Source organism: Crocodylus porosus, unplaced genomic scaffold (assembly GCF_001723895.1).
Source record: "Crocodylus porosus isolate Cpor-Errol unplaced genomic scaffold, CroPor_comp1, whole genome shotgun sequence".
Taxonomy (NCBI): Eukaryota; Metazoa; Chordata; order Crocodylia; family Crocodylidae; genus Crocodylus; species Crocodylus porosus.
In genome coordinates this window covers 57,199,066-57,220,191 of record NW_017728918.1, presented here as the reverse complement: position 1 = coordinate 57,220,191, position 21,126 = coordinate 57,199,066, and the positions used below count along the sequence as shown (strand labels likewise).

The 21,126-nt window shown below is 40.5% G+C and overlaps 1 protein-coding gene across 17 annotated transcripts in view; it reads right to left on the bottom strand.

Moving 5' to 3' along the window:
* The window catches only part of RIMS1 (regulating synaptic membrane exocytosis 1), a 344,875-nt gene that overhangs the window by 15,984 nt on the left and 307,765 nt on the right, over nt 1-21,126 (bottom strand). For 16 of the 17 annotated variants that reach the window (XM_019537624.1, XM_019537619.1, XM_019537620.1 and 13 more), the window contains one exon: nt 804-945. In XM_019537624.1, coding sequence (XP_019393169.1) covers nt 804-945 — 142 coding nt within the window. Of the gene's footprint in view, nt 1-803; nt 946-13,069; nt 13,282-21,126 lie in introns of those variants that run through there. The other variant, XM_019537636.1, reaches the window with a different exon arrangement.

The window sequence follows — 21,126 nt, the reverse complement described above, 5'->3', positions numbered from 1 at the left end:
ATCCCTGACACCTTTTTCTCCCTTCTTTCTATTCTCACTAGCCTACATTTTTTCCGTCTTCCCAGGTAGTACTCTTATGATGCCAAAACCCACTTTCAGAGGATCAAACTGTTTTCAAGACAGCTGCTCTCTAGGTAGCAGAGAATAAAAACAGTCCCACTGTGATATCTGAGGCTAGAAAAAGAACGTATGCCTTTGTTTTCCTTCTCTAAATGCATATGAGAATGGCAACAGAGAATGAAAACAGCTGGGTCAAGTTCCTATGCTTGATTTTAGCTGATGGTAGGACCTTCAGTTTATCATTTTCAATAGGAGCTGTGCTTGGACCAGCTCCAAATTAAACTTTTTTTAAATACAGAGTTACAGACCGCTAGTTCCTATTAACAGGTGGTTTTCATACTACATCTAAAGTTTAATTCAAGGCTGATCCAAGCACAATGCATAGAGAGGGTAGACACACATTTTGTTTCCACTAAAACTAGTTATAATTTTAGCTCTCTTTTCAACACATGGCTAGAAAATTTTAAAGTGAAGAATAATCTGTAACAAGTGCTATTGCAATATGAGTTAATAACATGAATATGAATTAATTTTAGTTAAAACACCTGAAACTTTTGGGATATGTGAATATTTTTGGAAGTGTAAATTTTGTTCAAATAGCAACTCCTAATCAAATGAACTAAACTGGGCACTGTTACGTACAAACCAGGTTCTCCTATGAGAGTTTGACTAGCATTCTTATAAGGCTAAGAAGCTCACATATACTTACTTCTACATCACTACATAATTGTAATTCCACTTACTTCCCCTCAGAACTGTAACTGTTTATGCTGCCATCAGTAGACTCCCGACTTGGCTGCCGAACCATACGATTCCTCATTTCTGCTGCCATTCCTGTTTCTGTGCTTCTTTGTATCGTGCTTTTCAGCTTCTTGTTGCCAGCCTCTGAAAGCAGAAAAACAGAAGTGTGCATTATAATCTCTGTTTCATTGGGGTTTTGCACGTTTTTTCGGTTTACATTTTTTATGGTTCCATTTACAAACAAGGCCTTAAAAACTTTATAATGATCAAATACACTTTTTTTTCACCTTTTGAGTCCTTATAGTTTGATGGATGCCTGTATCCTCAGAGAACTTTAGATGTGGTACTGTTATGCCCCAAGTGAGAACTTGTACCCTACATTTGTTGGTGAGGATAGCAACAGTACCTTCTGAGGCCTCTATTGCAAACTCTGCATTGGGTGAGATATTGGCCACCCCATTATTCCAGTAGGATGGCTGCAAAAATATCTTAAGATGCTTTTAGCTTTCATAGAAAATTTTAAACAAACTAAAAATCCTGAAGCTCATTCAGGCATGTAACTTGTAAGTAGTAAGGCCAAAGAGTCTTTGCATCACAGATACAAGGTCCATTTTTTTAAATGAAAAAAATGGGACTTTTCCTAACAAAATGGTTGTGAAACAGATCTGTGAATTCTGCAGAAAAATCTGATCTTGGCACTTCCCACGCCAAGGTGTTAACACCCCAGTGAAAGTGAATGAAAGCACTGTAGCCTGATGGCTAGGTATCTGAGATTGTCCCATAAAGAAGATAGATTGCACTTCCATTGTTATTTCATGAATTAGCCCTTTCAGAGTTACTTCTATCACAGACGATTACAAATGGTATTTGATTTTCACAATGAAAAAATATTGTTATGCCAGAAAAAGCCTCCAAAGTAATGGCTGAATTATAGAATCATAGAAAATGAGGGTTGGAAGGGACCCCAGGAGGTCATCTAGTCCAGCCCCCTGCTCAAAGCAAGACCATCAGCAACTAGATCAACCCAGCCAAAGCTTTGTATTGCCAGGTCTTAAAAACCTCCAAGGATGGAGATTCCACCACCTCCCTGGGTAGCCTGTTCCAGTGTTTTACTACCCTTCTAGTGAGAAAATTCTTCCTAATATCTAACCTAAACTTCCCTTGCTGCAACTCGAGACCATTGTTCCTTGTTCTGTCATCTGCTGTCACTGAGAACAGTCTAGCTCCCTCCTCTTTCAAACTCCCCTTTAGGTAGTTGAAGGCTGCTATTAAGTCCCCCATCAGTCTCCTCTTCTCTAGACTAAATAAGCCCATTTCCCTCAGTAGTTCCTCATAAGGCATGTCCCCCAGCCACCTCACCATTTTTGTTGCCCTCTAATGGACTCTCTCCAATTGGTCCACATGCTTTCTGTAGTGGGGGGGGCCCAAAACTGGACACAGTACTCTAGATGTGGCTTCACCAGAGCTGAATAAAGGGGAAAAATCACTTCCGTTGACCTGCTAGCAAAACTTCTATCAATGCAGTCCAGTAGGCCATTAGCCTTCTTTGCAACAAAGGCATGCTGTTGGCTCATATTCAGCTTGTTTTCCACTGTAACCCCCAGGTCCTTTTCTGTAGAGCTGCTACCCAGCCAGTCAGCCCCCAGGCTGTACTGGTGCATGGGATTGCTCTGTCCTAAGTGCAGGACTTTGCACTTGTCCTTGTTGAACCTCATGACAGTCCTTTTGGCCCAACCTCCAATTTGTGCCGGTCACTCTGAATTCTAGCCCTAACCTCCAGCATATCTACTGTATGCTGACTGTTTCTAGTCACCTTGTTCTCCTCCAGGTGCTTTGAGATGGATTCCTTGAGGATCTGCTCCATGATTTTTCCAGGGACGGAGATGAGGCTGACTGGTCTGTAGTTCCCTCGGATCCTCCTTTTTCCCTTTCTTAAATATGGGCACTATGTTTACCCTTTTCCAGTCATCGAGGACCTCTCCTGATCACCATGAGTTTTTAGAGATGATGGCCAATGACTCTGCAATCTCATCAGCCAACTCCCAAAGCACACTTGGTGCATCCTGTCCCGGCCCATGGACTTGTACATGTCCAGCTTTTCTAAATAATCACTAACTTGTTCTTTTGACACCTGCTCACCTTCCTCCCCAAACTGTGCTGCCAAGTGCTGTAGTCTGGGAAATGAATTTGCCTGTGAAGACTGAGGCAAAGAAGGCATTGAGCACTTCAGCCTTTTCTGCATCTTCTGTCACAAGGTTGGATCCCCCATTGAGTAAGGGACCCACACTTTCCCTGATCCTACTCTGGCTACCAACATACTTGTAGAAACCCTTGTTGTTACCCTTCAGATCCCCTGCTAGCTGCAACTCCAGCTGCATTTTGGCCTTAACTTTATCCCTGTATGGCAAAGTAATGCTCTTAAACTCCCCCCTATTTATTTGTCCAAGTTTCCACTTCTTATAAGCTCCCTTTTTGTGACTTAGTTTACTGAACAGTTCCCTCCTAAGCTAAGCTGGCCTTCTGCCATACTTGCTAGTCTTCCTGTGCACCAGGATGGTTTGTATCTGCCCTCTCAGTAAGGTGAATGCATTCCAATATTAGTTTTGAAGTTGAAATCTAGTAATGGTCTCATTTATGATCAGCACTTTCATTCATAGTCAAAATGTGGAAACATACCTTGCAACTTTCACTTGTCAGACTTTTTGTATTTTAGGACAGTATCTAAAAATGGCTTCCAAGTACACCTGCTTTGCAAGTTCAACTGAAGTTGAAATGTTTTGCTTTCTCTGAGTGTGGAGTCAAACACAATTTATGTTTGAGATAATGGTGAATGATCACAGAGGGCCCAATCCTTGCTTTATGAAACAGTAAAGGATATGGTAACCCACATTGGAGATGGTAAAACTTGATACCGTTGGGGACAGGTAGGTTCCAGTTATGTAGTCCAGACCTGTAGTAGTACTGGTAGGAAGGATGGAGAAGTCATCCCCTGGGTATTCTTTCCAGACCCTGAGAACACCTCTCTTTCTCCATGAAGAGAACACAGGAGTTACAACAGTAATGATCGTGGAGCTACCATGATGACACTAACACATGGCCAGGATGGATTCCAAAACAAATGGAAAAAAACCTGGTACCTCATTTTGGGTGAGAGAGAGACGCTATGAAAAGATGACTTCTTCACTGATTATTATTGGGCAGAGGACTTTTTGCTCTAGTTTGCAGTGGTCATTTGGGAGATACCTTCATTGGCCAATGCCACAGCTCAGTCTCAGCTAAGCAAAAAATCCCCCAGGACAGAAGAAATCAATATCTCCAATGATTATAACAGAGGTAAAGCATTTTCATTTCCTTTTGAAGCTCCCAACTCCCTAGTTTTACTGTAAGCCAAAGCATACCATTCAGTACTCCTAGCTCACATAGCTAAGCAGAATTTCCTCAATGTCCTTGTGTGAGTTTGTGTGAGTCAGAGCCATGGATCCTGCTCCTAAGCTGTGTGTAGGCAGTTGGGGGTCTTGCTGCATGTTATACTTAGGACATATTTTATTTAGATCATAGTAAACATACTACAAGCTAGGAAGTTTTCTGAGTAATTGCACAGTAATACTTACCACAGCCTAAATAAAACACAACCTAAGCATTGGAGCCCTTGGAGACTCCTGTGGTGTGTCATAGTGCCTGGGAGTGACAGAGAGCTGCTTGTTGGTTCCAGCCATGGCACCGCACCAAAACTGGTTCAACCTGTTTGTCATTCCCAGCCACACTCCCAATGGAGTCTCCTGATTGTACCACCTCTGTGGAGCAGTTGGACTTTAGTGCAAACTGATGTATCTGAGGAGAACATAAATAGCAGCAATGAGAGTTGGACGTGGCACATTTCTCTTAGCTAAAGCCCCATATATTCAGCATTCCAGCATTTCCTGCAGCCAAGTGCTTGGTATTTTGTTTTCTGTTTCCTTGCCCTGATGGGACCTGTCTGAAGTTGGGTTCCTGCAAGGGAGAACTCAATTACACTGCATAATACCTGCATTGTTTTGTGGGCATGGCCGGACTGGGGAACATGAGCTGGAGTCCATACTACAGTCGATTAACAAGGGGAGACCAAAGTATAGGTTGGTCAGCAGGTTTGACATAAGAACAGTGCTACAGTCAAGGACTGGGAAAGCAAGGAGGTGAGTCAGCAAAGTTAGTTACAAGCTCCTCCAAACACTGTTGCAAATGAAAAATGAGATTCTGGACTTTAGGAAGGCCTTCGACACTGTCTCTCACCCCATTCTCATTAAAAATTAGGAGTTTGTGGTGTTGATACCTACACAGTCAGATGAGTCGCCAATTGGCTGGAGGGTTGCAGCCAGAGAGTGCCGGTGGACAGGTCATTTTTGACCTGGAGGGATGTGGGAAGTGGGGTTCTGCAGGCCTTGGTCCTCAGGCTTGCACTGTTCAGCATCTTCATCAGTAACTTAGACGAGGGGGTGAAAAGAACCTTGTTCAAATCTGCAGAACTAAGACATGGGGAGAAGTGGGCATGCTAGAAGGGAAGGACAGGCTGCAATTGGATCTGGACAGATTACAGGGGTGGGTGGACGAGAACAAGATGGAATTCAATACTGACAAGTGCAAGGTACTGCACCTAGGAAGAAAGAACAAGCAGCATACCTACAGGCTGGGGAACTCTCTTCTCATCAGCACACAAGAAGAAAAGGATCTTGGAGTCATAATAGACTCCAAGATGAACATGGGCCACCAATGTGGGGATGCAGTCAGGAAAGCTAACCGCACCTTGTCATGCATCCACAGATGCATCTCAGGCAGGTCCAAGGAGGCGATCCTCCCCCTCTATATGACATTGGTCAGGCCACAGTTGGAGTACTGCATCCAGTTCTGGGTGCTGCACTTCAGGAGGGATGTGGACAACATAGAGAGGGTCCAGAGGAGGGCCACTCGCATGATCAGGGTGCAGCAGGGAAGGCCCTACGAGGAGAGGCTACGAGACGTGAACCTGTTCAGCCTCCACAAGAGAAGGCTGAGAGGGGATCTGGTGGCTGTCTATAAACTGGCCAAGGAAGACCAGCAGGCAATGGGAGAGTCCCTGCTCTTTGAGCAGTACTGGGAGTAACAAGGAATAACAGCCATAAGTTAACAGAGAGTAGATTCAGGCTAGAGATCAGGAGGCACTACTTCACAGTCAGGGTGGCTAGGATCTGGAACCAACTTCCAAGGAAAGTGGTGCTCACTCCTACCCTGGGGGTCTTCAAAAGGAGGCTAGACAGACACCTAGCTGGGGTCGTTTGACCCCAGTACTCTTCCTGCCCACGGCAGGGCGTCGGACTTGACAATCTGCTCAGGTCCCTTCCAACCCTACCAACTATGAAACTATGATCTCGCCGCCTGGAAAACATTTTGGAAATTAAAAATCACAGAGTGAGCCAGACTGCCCATGCAGCATAGTGAAAAACCTATCCCTGAAAATTCTCACTGTTGAAAACAACCATTGATTAATATTACAGCAATGAGGATTTAGCTATAAGCCATAGTAGTGGCTGTGTTTTAGCTGGTAGGATATGATAAGTATTTCATTGAGACAGAAAAAGTAAAATAGCCATAGACATATGGGTTCTTGCCACTGAATGTAATTATTTTTGCCAAAGAATTTAAATGCCTGTGGCACTAAATATGATCTCATTGTGTTATACAAACCATATGAAAGTTTAACCATGTGTTATTTTCGTGTGAACTCAAGGTTCATTTTTTCAGAACACTTTCTAGGTCACTACTCTGTGTTTCAATGCATTAGATTTCTCCTTTTTTTCTCTTTCTTCTGTTCAGTTGATGAACTACAAGGATGTAGCACTTGTTATTGTTGCTGAAAATCACAGTGGCCCCTCTGGTTAGCTATACAATTCTTTGTGCTTTTCATTTTAAAAGCTAATTCTAAATGCTCTTCAATAAACTCAGAAATATGCCATTAAAGTCACCCAAAGTAGCAAGATATGTAATAGGTTTTAAGAAATATTGAGAATAGTCTTCACTCATGACAAATCAATTCAAATGCAAAGCCTACACAGTTTCTAACTCTTACACTACCCAACTATACACATTATCCTCTCTCATTCTGTTCATTCTGCCAGAAAGCAGATGCAAGGCATGAATTTATTGGTACATTACTGAAAACATCTGAGCAGAGCCTAATTCTAGCAAAGTTATTTAATGTATGGTTGCAACAAAGACGAGCCTTTCATTTTTTTCTGAAACTCCACTGGAAATGTAAACACTGTCTACTGTTTAAAACATACTTTAGAGAAAGAGGGAAAAGGGGATTAAGCCTCAATTACAGAATGAATTGTAGGTTCTGGTTGAGGGTTTGGTTTGTTTTGTATTTCCTGGATTGTTTAAATCTTTCTTTTTCATTTCTGAGAAACAGTACCTACATACATACACTTTTAAGAGTGTATCTATGGCCTCCTCCTTACAGGTATTGCACAATTAATTGGTAAATTGTGAAATTACTTTAAGAACAGCTACACATGCAACATAGCTATTGCACAATTAAAAGCTCTGACCATCTATAAAGTTTACCCTCAAAAATGTATATTAACTTTATAGCTATTGAGCTTTAATTTGCAAGTGTAACAGGGCCTCCTCTGTGTCCAGGAGCCCCGTCAGCTGACAGGGCTCTCAGCTGCAGGGGTGCACCTTACCCAATGTTAAAAATCCCAAAACCTGGGGATTGAAGCTGCTGTGATCCACAAGGCTTGGGGGTGTGTGAAACCCCCAGCCCACATGGGATTCTTTGTCCAGTTCCTCACTGCACTGGGGACTGAGATCCCGCAAATGATGAGGCTCCTGGTCCTGGCTGTACCACATGCACCACACATGTGGCTGGGACCAAGAGCTCTGCAACTGAGAGGGCTCTCAGACTTAGCTATGCTTCACTTGTAGACGGGACCAAGATTCCTGCAACTGATGGGGCTCCCAGTCCTAGCTGGTCCTCATGTGGAGGCAGGGCTAAGAGGCCCATAACTGACGGGTTTCCTAGTCCCAGCTGTCTCACGTGTAACTGGGATCAAAAGCCCCCACAACTGACTGCTATATGGATGGTGCAGACTTATTAAAACAGTTATGAAAGACGTCTCAGAAATGAGAAGGTTATTTTCTTCTCTGGCCTTGAAATTTACTGAAGAGCCCATAGTGCCTGATCTTGGTTTTTATTGCTATTTGAAATGGATAATTAATTTTAGTTGCATGTTATAGATGCATGTCCATGGTATATAAAACAAATTACATCCACTGTGAAGACTGAAGGTAAATTGGCTCTTTTCCTTAATAATATTTTAGGTCACATTTTTGAATGTGCTTCAAAATGGCCTGTCAACTTCTACATTTTCTCCTAGCTGAAGCTTCTAAGTAAGGCTCCCCACTGCCACCTTCCTACCACAGCTTTTAACTCTCTGCCCATTTTCTTCCCCAACACAAACACTTTCCATTTGCAGGGTTGGCTCTGGCCTCACTCTGGCCCAGGGCACAGAACACGTTTGCCCTGGCCCCAAACAGCAGCAGTTGCAGTGGCAGCAGCTCTGGCCCTGGTCCCAGAGGCGGGACCAGACTTGCCACCACTGCTGCCACTATTGAATGGCTGGACTAGGGCCAGAGCAACCATATGCATTGTGCCCCAGGCTGGAGATGCAGTCTAAGTGCTGATGACAGGTGGTAGGGCAGGAGCAGAAGCACCATGAAGGCCAGGTGGCATGGAGGGAGCAGAGCCAGTGGGTAGGGGAGGTGGGAGGGGTAGCTAGTGCTAAGGAGGACAGGAAATGAAGGGCAGGGGTCAGGAGACTCGACTCCCCTGCTGCCTGCTCCACCACTACCTGTACCCCTGTCACTGCTTTCTCCAGTGCAGTGGTGGTGGTGGGGAGAGATACATTTAAGATGACTCTCCAATAATTAGATTCTATACATGGAAAAATATAACAAATTCATAAAATTTAACATAATTAGTATATAGTTATTGGAGTTGTCTTAAATTCAAAGTTGTCTTGGATTCATGCAAATACAGTAACAGTTAGCTCACCAACTGGGCAAGGCACTAACAAGGTATGCCAGACAATGCCTTTAAGTGGTTTATCAAGAACCATCACTGCTTCAATAAACTACAGTGAGATTTCTCCCAGCAGTTAATAGGTTAAATTCCCCTCTTGGTCATTTCTAATGTACTACTGATGTTAGAGCCCCAAACATGACCCGACAGTAAACCTTTTTGCAAGCAGGTTAGTTCCTCTCACTCAGTGGGCATGCAACTCCTACCTACAGCAACCAGTGTTCTGCGTATGCATTGAGGAACTTATCTCCCATTTATAATCCTAAAAATGTCAGATGTAAGGAGAAAAGACAATGCTGTTATAGATAAGATTTCACAACATTCATTTAACTTGAATTACTCAGCTGCACAAAGATACAAACTGACCTCAACATTTCAGACTAAAATTACGAGTTATATAACGAACAGTAAAATCTGAGTGAGACCTATATACTGCAACTCATCCTTAGGGAATAAACCTGGCATGACCACATACATACAATTACAACACTTCACAATAAACTAAAGCACTGTACAATACCTCCAGTTCTGTCCTTTTCTAAGGAAATATATAATGCTGTTTACAGAAAGAATTCTGAAATGATAGTTAAAGGTTTTTAAATATGGTTCTTGTATCCACCACTTACTATGTTCAAAGAAGACAGTAGTTTGTTTACATTTGGTAGGTTTAGATCCCTAGGTTTAAAATCTCCCGTCTAGCCTTTTGTCATTTCAAAAGATTCATTAAAAGTTCCCCCCTAACAATGATACTAACCTTTTGAAATTTACCATAAAAGCAAACAACCCCCCAACAACCACCCAAATACCAAAAGAAACATCAGCTATTGCACAGTATCAATGCGTTAAGTTTGATAAACAACATGAAATAACATGAGCTGCACTGAATGTTGTATTCTTGTTTTGCTTAAAAAAATACAAGCAATAGCATATAACTTTCTAGCCAGGCTATTAGCATATTTACTTGGAGTATTCTGTTTATTAACAGTGGACAGTTATTTTTCTCTAAGTAGTTTAGAAGAAAAACACTGTTTGTAAATTCATATGCTCGGTTGGCAAGCCAATTTAATTCCCAAAATAAACATGAGATAGAAAAAAGGGTGCAATTTACCCATTAATACATCCATCTACTGGCACTTATTACTGATGTACATTTGAAGAGAAATGAAAGAATAGGAAACAATAAAACCAACATGGAGGGCTTTAAAACAAAATGTTTTCCAAGAATATAAATTGTTTAACTTTTGCTGCTTTCAAAATACATTATCATTTTAGCCTAAAGGTGGCAGAGCCTTACCTTTTGTTTGCATTGTTAGATCAAAATGACACTAACCATTTGGGTTTTCATTTTTAAAAGTAGAAGACTAGTTAGCCAATAGTTTCCACTGGCCATGTCTGCATGAGCTGCTGACTGTGCCATAGCCTGACACTACTGTGTTGTGATGCTACTGTGCAGTAGTAGTAGGCCACTGTGCCGTAGCATCACAAAAAGGCGCGTCAGCACTACTGCGCAGTAACTCACAGTACCTTGTTTATACAAGTACTTAAATGAATGCACAATAACAACTACACAATAAGCATCTTGTGTAGATGTGGCCACTGTCTCCCATTTGACTGGGGCAGGACTATGAGATCTACAGATTAAGATGCATAAGACCTCTGTTAAGTAACAGGTTAGAGAGTTTCTGAGTACTTCATCACTTTTAAAAAACACCCATTAATTTCAGTACCATGATAGGGAGTCTAACTTTAGGCACATGCTTCTGAACATTTTGTCCTCTTATGAACAGGTCATCCTAGTCATGTTTTGGTGCAACATTTCTGGACATTCATGCATTTCCACATATGTTTTTTTTTTTCCTGATATGCATGATTCCTCACTGCAAATGAAAATATTTCACAGTGTGTTTGCATGCACATGAGTGTAACACCCAAACATCTGTAAAAGTCACATGGCAGTATACCTATAATTCTGTACTTATTTTAAAATGAATGGATTTAGTGTACAAAATGGTGTACACTCTTGCATTAAATGAAACTGGCCACGTTGTCAGCCAAAATGAGACAATTCTGTGGTGAGAATGGCTGGTAGTGAGTTCTTACTGTTGGAATAATAGGAGACACTTTACTTAGGCAAAGAAATAGCCAGAGGCATAAGTGACCAGTACTGCATCTGTGACTATCCTCCATCCCCTTCCTCCCTATATCTTCTGGCTTTGGAGGCTACAGCAATAGGCAGAGTACAAGAGCAGCAACTAAAGTTTGCTGCTGCTGGGGGGGTGGATGTTATCTTTTTTTTTTTTGGACACAGACACTCATGTCAAATGGTAAAAATAACTCCAGGTTTTGGTATAAAAATAATGTGGTGATATTTCCCCTTGCCACTGCTCTACCAGACATTTCCCATTGCCCTGTACTGACTGACACTCCTGTGACACTGCTGCTTGCTGGGTGGGGGAAAAGGACAGGGCTGGGGCCAGGAGGTGCAGGTGGAGCAAGGGACACGAAAGTGAAATATTCCCCACTCCCCTGGATAAATTCTGGCAACCCTCCTGCCTTAGACAGTTCCTGAGTTTCGTGCTCCACTTGCCTACCAATCCCTGTTTTCCTGGTCATATATATAAGTATTCCTCTTCCAGGCAGGCATCCACATATCTTTTACAGACATTTGGGTCTTACACACTTATGCATGCAAACACCCTGTAAAATACTTTAATTTGCAACTAACTATGAGGTATATTGGGGAAAAAAATCGATGCAAATTTTTGATTGTCCAAAAACGTATATATAAAGTTTTTGTACCAAACTCAGATTATTAGAGGGAAACCTGTTACTATACAGAAGTGTACAGATCTTTTCATCTTACCACCTATTTCAATGGCATTCATATAGTATTATAGAATTACATTTTAGGTGGAATTAATAAGATACACTGTATGTGAGTCAGGTACTCTATAAGCACTTTAAACAGCCTCAAACACCTATTTTCTCTCATATTCTGTTGTCTCATAGAGTGTATAAGGAGCAAGTTAGGAAAATGGAAAATGAGACATCACTGATGGAACCTGATTTCACTCTGTTGATGAAATGTTTAGACTAAAGGCTGGCTATAGAGTGTATCTCATCTTTCGCCAGACAATCCTTGGAAGAAATGTGACATATGGTCTAGGAATGGCATTTGCCCATCAGAGGAGGTGCTGGGTTGTAGCTGCCAGTGAATGCTGGAGGGAGGAATTGGAAAGTAAAGGAATATTTATTTTCATATGAAGTACAGCATTTGCCTTATTTCTCTAAGAATTTTAAGAGATTTGAAATCCACCTCCTAGTTTTATTATGTCCAACAGTTTTACTTTGTAAGGCTTTGCTTACGATGTTAATTCCCTTTCTCTTTCAGTATGTTTGCTTCTGATTGTCTTTAAAATGAACAGGAAGGGAGCTATGCAAATAAAACATACAGTATTTACATGAATGTTACTTAGTTCTCGTTAAAATTTTGTCTTCCCTAGATGCCAGGTAGATTTGAGTGTGAAATATAATTGCTGGCCATTGGAATACATTTAATCATTGGAAAGTGTCATTTGAATCAGAAAATTAAAATGATAGCATAAGTACTACAATATGCAGTTAATTATATATATTTCTTACAACAATTTCTGAGAAGTACTGTACACATACAGTAAAAGTCCAAAGCTATGACAAACTTGAAAGTTGATACAGTAACAGAATCAACCGCTTCTGAAAAAAAGTTTTGTGAAAAAAGAAAGACATTTTAAATGCCTTTTTTAAATAACTGTAAGGTCTTCTACTGATACCACAACATTAATGTAACAGTATTTATTATCTATCTAATTTTAAAATGTACAACCTATACAACAGTATTCTATGTTTTTCTTACACAAAAGAACTTTTATTCAGTAGATATATCCATCTGAATTATGTCTGTTTCGACTTCTTGTTTTATTTCCTACTGCTGTCCAACAATTGCAGTGCAACACTAGGTTTTCTTTAAAAATACAATTTGAGGAAACATATGTTTAGAGAGTCAGCTCAACTGACTAAATTCGTTTTTGGTTTTTACCAACTGTAGCTTTGAGAATCATAGGTATATACTAACATACTGGCAAAAAAACCTAACATGCAAGCTAGTCAACAAAAATGTACAAAAAACAGACTTACCTCTAGGCTTAAACAAAATTAAACATCAGCTATACTATAATCCTTAACGTACAGTTAAGAGCCAAAGAAGCTTCACCCTTGTTTAAGAAATGTGTACTGTTTCTGGGTAGAAAAATCTCTGAGCTTCCTCTGTAGCCTTTTTTTAAAAACACTCTGCACTGTAGCACAGTAAGGAATGATCAAATTGCTTCAGTCACAAGTTCTTTTTTACAGCTGATTACATTATGGGGCCTTGGAGTGAAGAAGTACTGAACTACATGTCAACTGATATTTCACAAAATATTGCTGAATGTTTAAAAGTTCAGTTTGTAGTGTATGTTCTAGTGATATGTTAGTGGTGAAGGTCACAAAATATTCTTGGTAGCTGGTTTGATTTTCTTTTTTATTTACTTATTCTCAACAATTAAGAAAGGTAAAACAAACTTAGAAACAAATTTCCCAGTTTGGACTCATCATCCAGGAATTGTATCCTAATTAGAGTCTAAAGAATGCTAACCTAGGAAAGTATATTCCAGAATTAAAGAAAATGAAGTGCCAGAGTTTCCAGACTAATTCCAATATTTAAAAGTGACTTAGGTACTTGGAAGCATAATTTCCATTGACTTCTAAGTACACGTACATATTTTGAAATGAGACTTAAGTTGCATTTGAATTTTTTTACAGTGAGGCCCAGATTCTATTCCACCTATTAGGATTTTTAGTAGAATTGGGATGTGTGTAGACAAAACGGGGGCCCTAAATTGAAGTGGCAGGTCTTTAAAAACACTTCTCAATTTAAGGCCCTTTAAACCCCTGTGTTTACACACACTGACTTACCTATTTATCTGGTGGTGGGGAGGGGAGGGCAAGCTGCCAGCAGGTGGAGCGGTCCCTGGACTGCAGGTGAGGTGGGGACTGGTACTTCCCTTTGCAGCAGCAGCGAGTCCCCCCAGGTGGCACCCACCCGCAGGTACCCGCCTCAGGTGGTCCTGGGGGCACCAGCCAAGGAGGGAAGCACCAGGCACCCACGCAGCTCAGGCAGGCTCCAGGGGGAAAAAAATAAAAGATTAGTTTTGCCAATTTTCTTGGGTGGAGCCTGCCTTTCTGAGCTGCTGCCAGGCCACCTGCAGGGCTTCCTGTAAAGCCACGGAGCAGCACGGAGTCTGGTGCTTTGCTCTGCAGCTGTAGGCACAACAAACTACAGCTCCTCTTAGGAGTTGTAGTTTGCTGCACCCCAAGTTATTTAAGGCACATTACGCCACCGAATTTCCCAAAGCAGCTGGAATCAAAGCACAATACACCGCCGATGTGTGCAAACACCGACACCATTAAAGCGGTACAAAAGCATTTAGCCCTGTTTAAAGTGCCATGCACACATGCCTGTCGTTTCGTTTACACATGGCCTTGGGTACTTAAGTGCAATTTTATTAGTCCTTGGTCAACTTCCTTGAAATCCATCAATGTATTTACTTTTGTAAAACACTGTAATCTTACCCTTAAAACTGAGTAACAAAAAAGCAGTGATGAGGAGGACAACCCACACATCATTAGTATTAACTGTTTTTCAGGGATTCAAGCAGAATGGAATACACTTAAGTGTCTAAAAGCCCACTTACACCCCTAACAGGTGTAATATGACCTGGTCCTTTTCATTTGGAAAGATTTGACCTTGTAGAAGATGCTTGCACGACTGCTTCCTTTGGAATAAACACTCACTATAAAATAATTTGGAACCAATATATAAACATTTTGCATTACTAAAATCTTAAAAGTTCCTCTGTCTTCTAAATATATAAAATGTTAATGTCTAATTAAAACTATCACTATTTAGAAACTCAGAAAGGAGTTGGTATTTAAGCAGTCCCATAATATACCAGTTATACTCCACTTCGGGTGAGTTTACATGAGATGCTTACTGCTCAGTTGCCAAAAAATACTGAGCAGTAGCGCATCACAGCATGAACAGTGCTAATATGCTACTGCGCCATATTATTAGGCTACTGCACAGCAGTGTCACCTAAAAGACATTTGCTGGCACTAGTGCACAGTAACTCTGGTTACTACACATTTATTTTGTACTTGCTAACCCAAGTACTAAATAAATGCACAATAAAGACTGCACAGTAGTATCTCGTGTAAATGAGCCCTCTAACAAGGAAAACATGGAGGAGTCAAGTGACTCCCTGTAACCAATCTTCCCAAAATGTTGCAATCACTACTGAGGGTGTGGATTTGAGGAAAAAAATAAATGCATGAAACATATTGTCAGTTTCCTCCACAAACCAAAAAGGAAACTACCCAATTAAGTTTTAAAAAAGGCCAAATGGGATAAGAAAATGTTCTTATCTATAGTATTATTATAATAACAAAAGAAAACAAACTCCACAACTTCTAAAAACATATATGAAGTTACATGTTTTCCTTACAGTTTCTGGTATGTTCAGGTGATCATGCCTGAGTGTGAGGTAATCTTCTATAAGGGGAAAGAACAGCTTAAAATTGTTCTGAGAAAAATATTTTATTATAAATTCCATTTCAATAAATAATCATAGACAGGATTTCTTACCTCAAACATTGCACAAGATTTAAAATTATAGGGACAACTAATAGGCTCCAAATCACATATGCTAGTTTAGCTCTCTAGTCATGCCCAAGTAGAAATTTGTAAAAGGCATTTTTTATTACATATGGTCAACTCTTGTGCAGGTCATAGTCATTTCATGAGCATTGCAATACTCACAGTATTTTTATTAACCTGCCTTGTTATCTTATGTGGTGCCAGTTGCTCAAATTTAACCAATTTATCACTACCTAATTAAAGAACATCAAAAGAGGGTCATAACATGCACTTTGTGATTCTCTATTGATTTAAATACTTTAAGACAAAACAAACCAGCATCCTCACTCCCCGGTATAAAAAGTTTGCTCCAAAGGGCGGTACAATACCAATACAGAAATAAAACATTTATGCTGCCAAACATGGGTGGATACAGAATTTTGGAAAGTGGTGGGGGGAAGGGGGAGAGTGCAGGGACAGCAATGTGAACTGCAGGGGTTGCTGTATCATGGCATCCAACCTCTTGCCAGCGCACTGGGGTGAGCAGATGGCCTAATGACCCCAAGGGCAGAGTGAGGGGGAGGCTCCAGAGCTGCTCCTTTGCCACTGCCACTAGGCTGCACCTGAAGCCAGACAGCAGTGGCAGTGGGTGGGTTTCCTTCCTGTGCCTGCTCCTGGGCAGGCAGGGAACACAGGGGGACCTACCCACTGTTGCTGCTGTTCCTGGCTGAGTCCAGCTCTGCCTGGAGCCCAGGTGGAGTAGGCAGGAGCAGCTCTGGAGCTCCCACCCACCACTGCCCTTGGGTTGGCTGGAGACAACTACAGTGGTGGGGGGTGTGTGGCTTGATTGACTGAAAAGGGGTGTGCGTCCATGTCACTGCACCTCTCTGGATCTGTCTGTTGCCAACAAAACAGGCATGTCCTTAGCATGAACACGGAAACAAAACAAAAGACTAACAGAATACATTATATTTAGATTGACCCAACCAGGGTTAGAAATTAATCTTAATGCCCATCTGTGCAGATATTCAGGGGGTTTAAATAGGGCCTAAAATGGCAGGCCTAATCAAAGTTAGTTCACCTGAGTAAAGTTAACCCAGAAATGGGTTAATATGATCCAGCAAACATCTGTATGGGTTCAGAGCCCAATCCTCACCCCACCCCAGGGCTGTGTTCTTCCTTCCTTCTTACCCTGCCAGAGCTATATATATATCTAACATATGTAGTAGATATATATCTACTTTGATTAGTCTATAAGGTACAAATCTACCCTGCCCTCCACTGTTCCTGAAGATAAGATTGACACTTCAGCTGCTATGAAAGCACAAAAGCATTCCTGTTTAATAGTGATACGTTCTCTGAATGCTGCACTAATATAGGATTCAGATTATAAATCTGAAGTTCTCAGTGATCTTTGTTATGGCTATATTAGAAACTGTCTTTTCTTGCTTAATCTCCTGACATTAGAGATCAGCTAGGTACCTTATAATGAAGTTTAAAGTGGGAAATGTCAGCAGATGGGCCTATGATGTAAAACCTTCCTTTCACTAGTCAGATTGAACTAAGATCTTTTGAAATCAGGATTATGGTGGAAAGTTTATCTAAAGCAAGCTTGCATTCTGGTACTGCTTAGAAGTAATGGGCACCTATACATGAACTGGACACCTGCTCCAATGCATACTAAATTAGCACGCATCAGATCACACTCAATTAATTGAGCTTGCTGGAGTGTGCTAATTAGCATGCTTCAGTGGCCTCTGTATCATGTGTATTCAGTGTCCCCACACTTCAAAATGGTGGCGAGAGTGCTTTAACTAAAGGTCATCAAACAAGCTTTAGTTAAAGCACCCCCACCACCATTTTGAAGTGTGGGACACTGAATACACGTGATACTGCAGGTGCTTTAATTACAGTGGCTCTTGCAGCCGCTTTAATTAAAGCGCCTCCCCCCTCCATTTCAGAGCACACGTAAAAATGCCCAATGTTGCTGAATATTGCACTTTAAGATGGTCATTGCTGGTGCCATGTCATAATTATTTTTATTTATTATGACTTTAAGTATCATAAGCAATTGCACTCATATTTTATAAATACTGCATTGGCATGAGTAATAGAATTGTTATGCTATATATTATTCATAGTGAAAAATTGCACACAAACCTGGATCAAAGACAAATAATTCTGAGAAGATCCCAAATGGATGTTTAAAAATAACGCTGTCAAGAAATTACAGGGTCTGCATTCAATATTTCCAATCTCAAATGTGCATTCAAGGAAACCCTTCAGCTGCAAAATGTGCCATTTAACTATGTTGGATATGCAAAGTGCTAATCAGAAACTGCCGCAGCAACAATATTGCGATGATTAGTATGCATAGAAGGGGAAGACTGCTGGAGCTCGTGCAGCACTCTTTCCTTTTGCCATTCAAATGAATTCATGATATGTTTGTAGTTCCATCTGGTTACTCATGTTTCATCCAACTCAGCCCCCAGTGTGCAAAGGCTGGACCCAGATGGGAGCAGGCCCTCCTCCTCACTGCTGGCAGCTGCCCAGGAGTGCCATGTGCAGGCGGGGCCTTGGCAGAGGCCGCAGTAGCAGGGCATGAAGCTGCCAGCAGCAGGCAGCCAGCACAGCTCCAAGCACCAGCCCCCTCCCTGGCCTACCCTGCCCATACGAGAAGTAACCAGCACAGCCAACCATTCTCCCCCACAGCCGCTGCTCAGCAGGAGCAAAGCCTGGCATTGCGGGTGTCAGCAGCCTCTGCCTGCAGCAGCTGAATGAAGGACTTTTGCTTCAGTTTACACCAACCAGCCAGGATGACCCATGAAATCTGGGACTGTCCCAGCCACTCCAGGATGCTTGGTCATCCTAATTAAAATAGATGAGACAAACAGCAACAATCTATCAAGTTTTGAAACCAGTACACATGGGCACAATTTTATTGAATCAAGATGAAACAGTGCTTATTCTACTTTGGTCATTCTTCTTAAGGAAGTCTAGGACTCAGTAAATTAAAAATGCTTCAAAGTCTTCAGATGAATTACCTGTGTTGTACTTTTAAAATGTAATGCAGGTACATACAATTACCTAACTTATACTTATTAAACCTATACAATACTCTCATTATGAAGACAGTACAAAGTTAACAGAGTTGTCCCTGTAGGTTGAAATAAATGTTTATGTTCTTGGATTACATAAAAGTTGTTTGGGAATTAGGACAAAGGGAAAAAGGAGAAAATCAAACAGACCAACATAAATGGAGACATAAAAGTGAATATCATCTGAATGTACCAGGTCCTCCAAGTGCTCACAGTTTGAACCAAACATTGAGAGCCCTGGAATTGCTTCTACCTGACATACAGGAAACTGGGTGCAGTTGCTTGCCATACTGGAGAAGGGTGCAAGATGAAAATATAATGGCCTTGCTTCCATGGTCCCAACTTTAATGTTGGCTGGGTACAGCTTTGTTTTTAATAGTAATTTTTTATCTGAATCAGTTGAATTCTCTTGACACAGAGATACAGTTACCCAAAATATGAGTGGGTGAGCTGTCTTTCAAGGGATTTCATTTAATGCATGTTCAATGATAAAAAAACAGAAAATACAACAATAAAGTATACTTTCCCTTTATATAAGCATTATGCCGAGATGCTTGATATTTTTTCCACAGCTAGCAGTTTGAAGGTCAATTCTGTCAAACAGATGGTTTGATCTCTTATTAACTTTATAATATGCTAAATATTTCAAAGAACACTGCTCTTTCAAGGAAATGTGAGATAAAACTTTCTTCATTACTCACAATTAGCATCATTATTATAGTGTGTTCAAACTATAAAAGGTCAAATGGAAGGGATATCAGTGTCACCAAAATATTAGCCTCCAGCAAAGGTTAGAGCAGATATAACAGATACGTTGCAGGCGGCGACTCATATCACCAAGTAAATTCCACAAAAGCAGAAAGTCCTCATTTTAAGGGTTTAAATCAAAATAAATATGTGGGCAAAATGAAAGCTAAAGATGGTTAGAAAACAATGTGAGATGTTTAGGAGCAACACTATATGAGATAAAAATTAGAACAGGACCTTGACATACTAATCATTCTTGAAAGTTCATGGAATAACTGTCTCTGTCTGTCAAATACGACACACTATTTCTTTGCTACAAATCCTATGGGAAAGACAAATTAGACTTGGAAGTGACGGAGTGGAACTATATCTGGAAGATACATAAACTCTAACTGAATAGAAGTTCTGAGAGGATGATATGATACAGTGTGCACAGACACAAATCCCAAGTCATACCTTAAAGGCATACTATCTACGCCCTAATCAAGAGCATACTGTTCACAGTGTCAATGGCAAAACTTCAAACAGGAGACTAACTGATAAATTAATAAAAAAAGAATAGTAGGAGACATTGTTTATTTGCATATATGCTCAATCTCAAATATTGAAACAGAGCAAGGTCTAGCAAAGCAGTTTCTTCATGCCTGAAATGAAATAACTGTGGTTACAATAAAAAAGTAAGAAAAAACCAAAACAGAGTCTGTTTGACTTATTGAATATGCAAGAGTTGGTTTAAGAACTAACTATGTTTAAATCAATCCGTAATCATATTCATCTCTAATTAAGTTCTGAGGGAGACAGTTTATCCATAAATTGCATTACAGTAGATAGACTTTAGGAAGGAGAATATTAAGAGGATGCTAGTCAGATAGTTTAATTTGCCTACAGAGGTTTTTTCTAACTCCAGCTGGCTAGTAGTATGATTTATGCCCTGAAGGAAGACTTGTATTCCTCTTGCATTTCTAATGTTATGTAGATGGTCACCTCTTTATGACAACAGAAGCTTTTCTATAGATTTCAGTGTAAGATAGGTCTTTGTGCTACCCCACAAATATTAAAGCCCTGAGAATGCTTTCCATATTTTAGTATAATTTAATGTAAGTATAGCTGATCATGTCTAGCTTTGAAGATACCAGACATCCAAATTATCCCATCCATTTTTAGCTCAAATATACAATTGATTTTATTAAAGTTGCCACTCTTAAAGGAAAATTGAAGCCATTTTCCTTTGGCCAACGATTTAAAATAAAGGATGTAGCAGCACTTACAGTGAATAAAAAGTAATATTTTCTTTTATAAAAGCTTGATTTAAAATAGACTTTAAGACCTCTGTTAGAAAAAATATGAAACCCTCAAGATCCAATTATGTGTATCCTGAACTTGGGAGTAATAGAAAGATAAAGATACACAATAAAGAGAGTATACATTTTGAAAGTAGCAAAATCTTTTCTTTATTTTTTCTCTTTTTTAGAAGAAATTGAGGCTCTGCAGCTTAGTAACAGCATCAAAGAACAATGCATATGCACATGAGAGTGGTGTAGGATAAACACAGAGTGGTGTAGGATGCTGATGTTCTTGGATGCTCTTGACTCAATCCTGCTTTACACAAGCAAAGCCTGCTGCTTATATTCAGAATGGGATGTTTTAAATGATTAGATTTTGGACTTGGAATACAG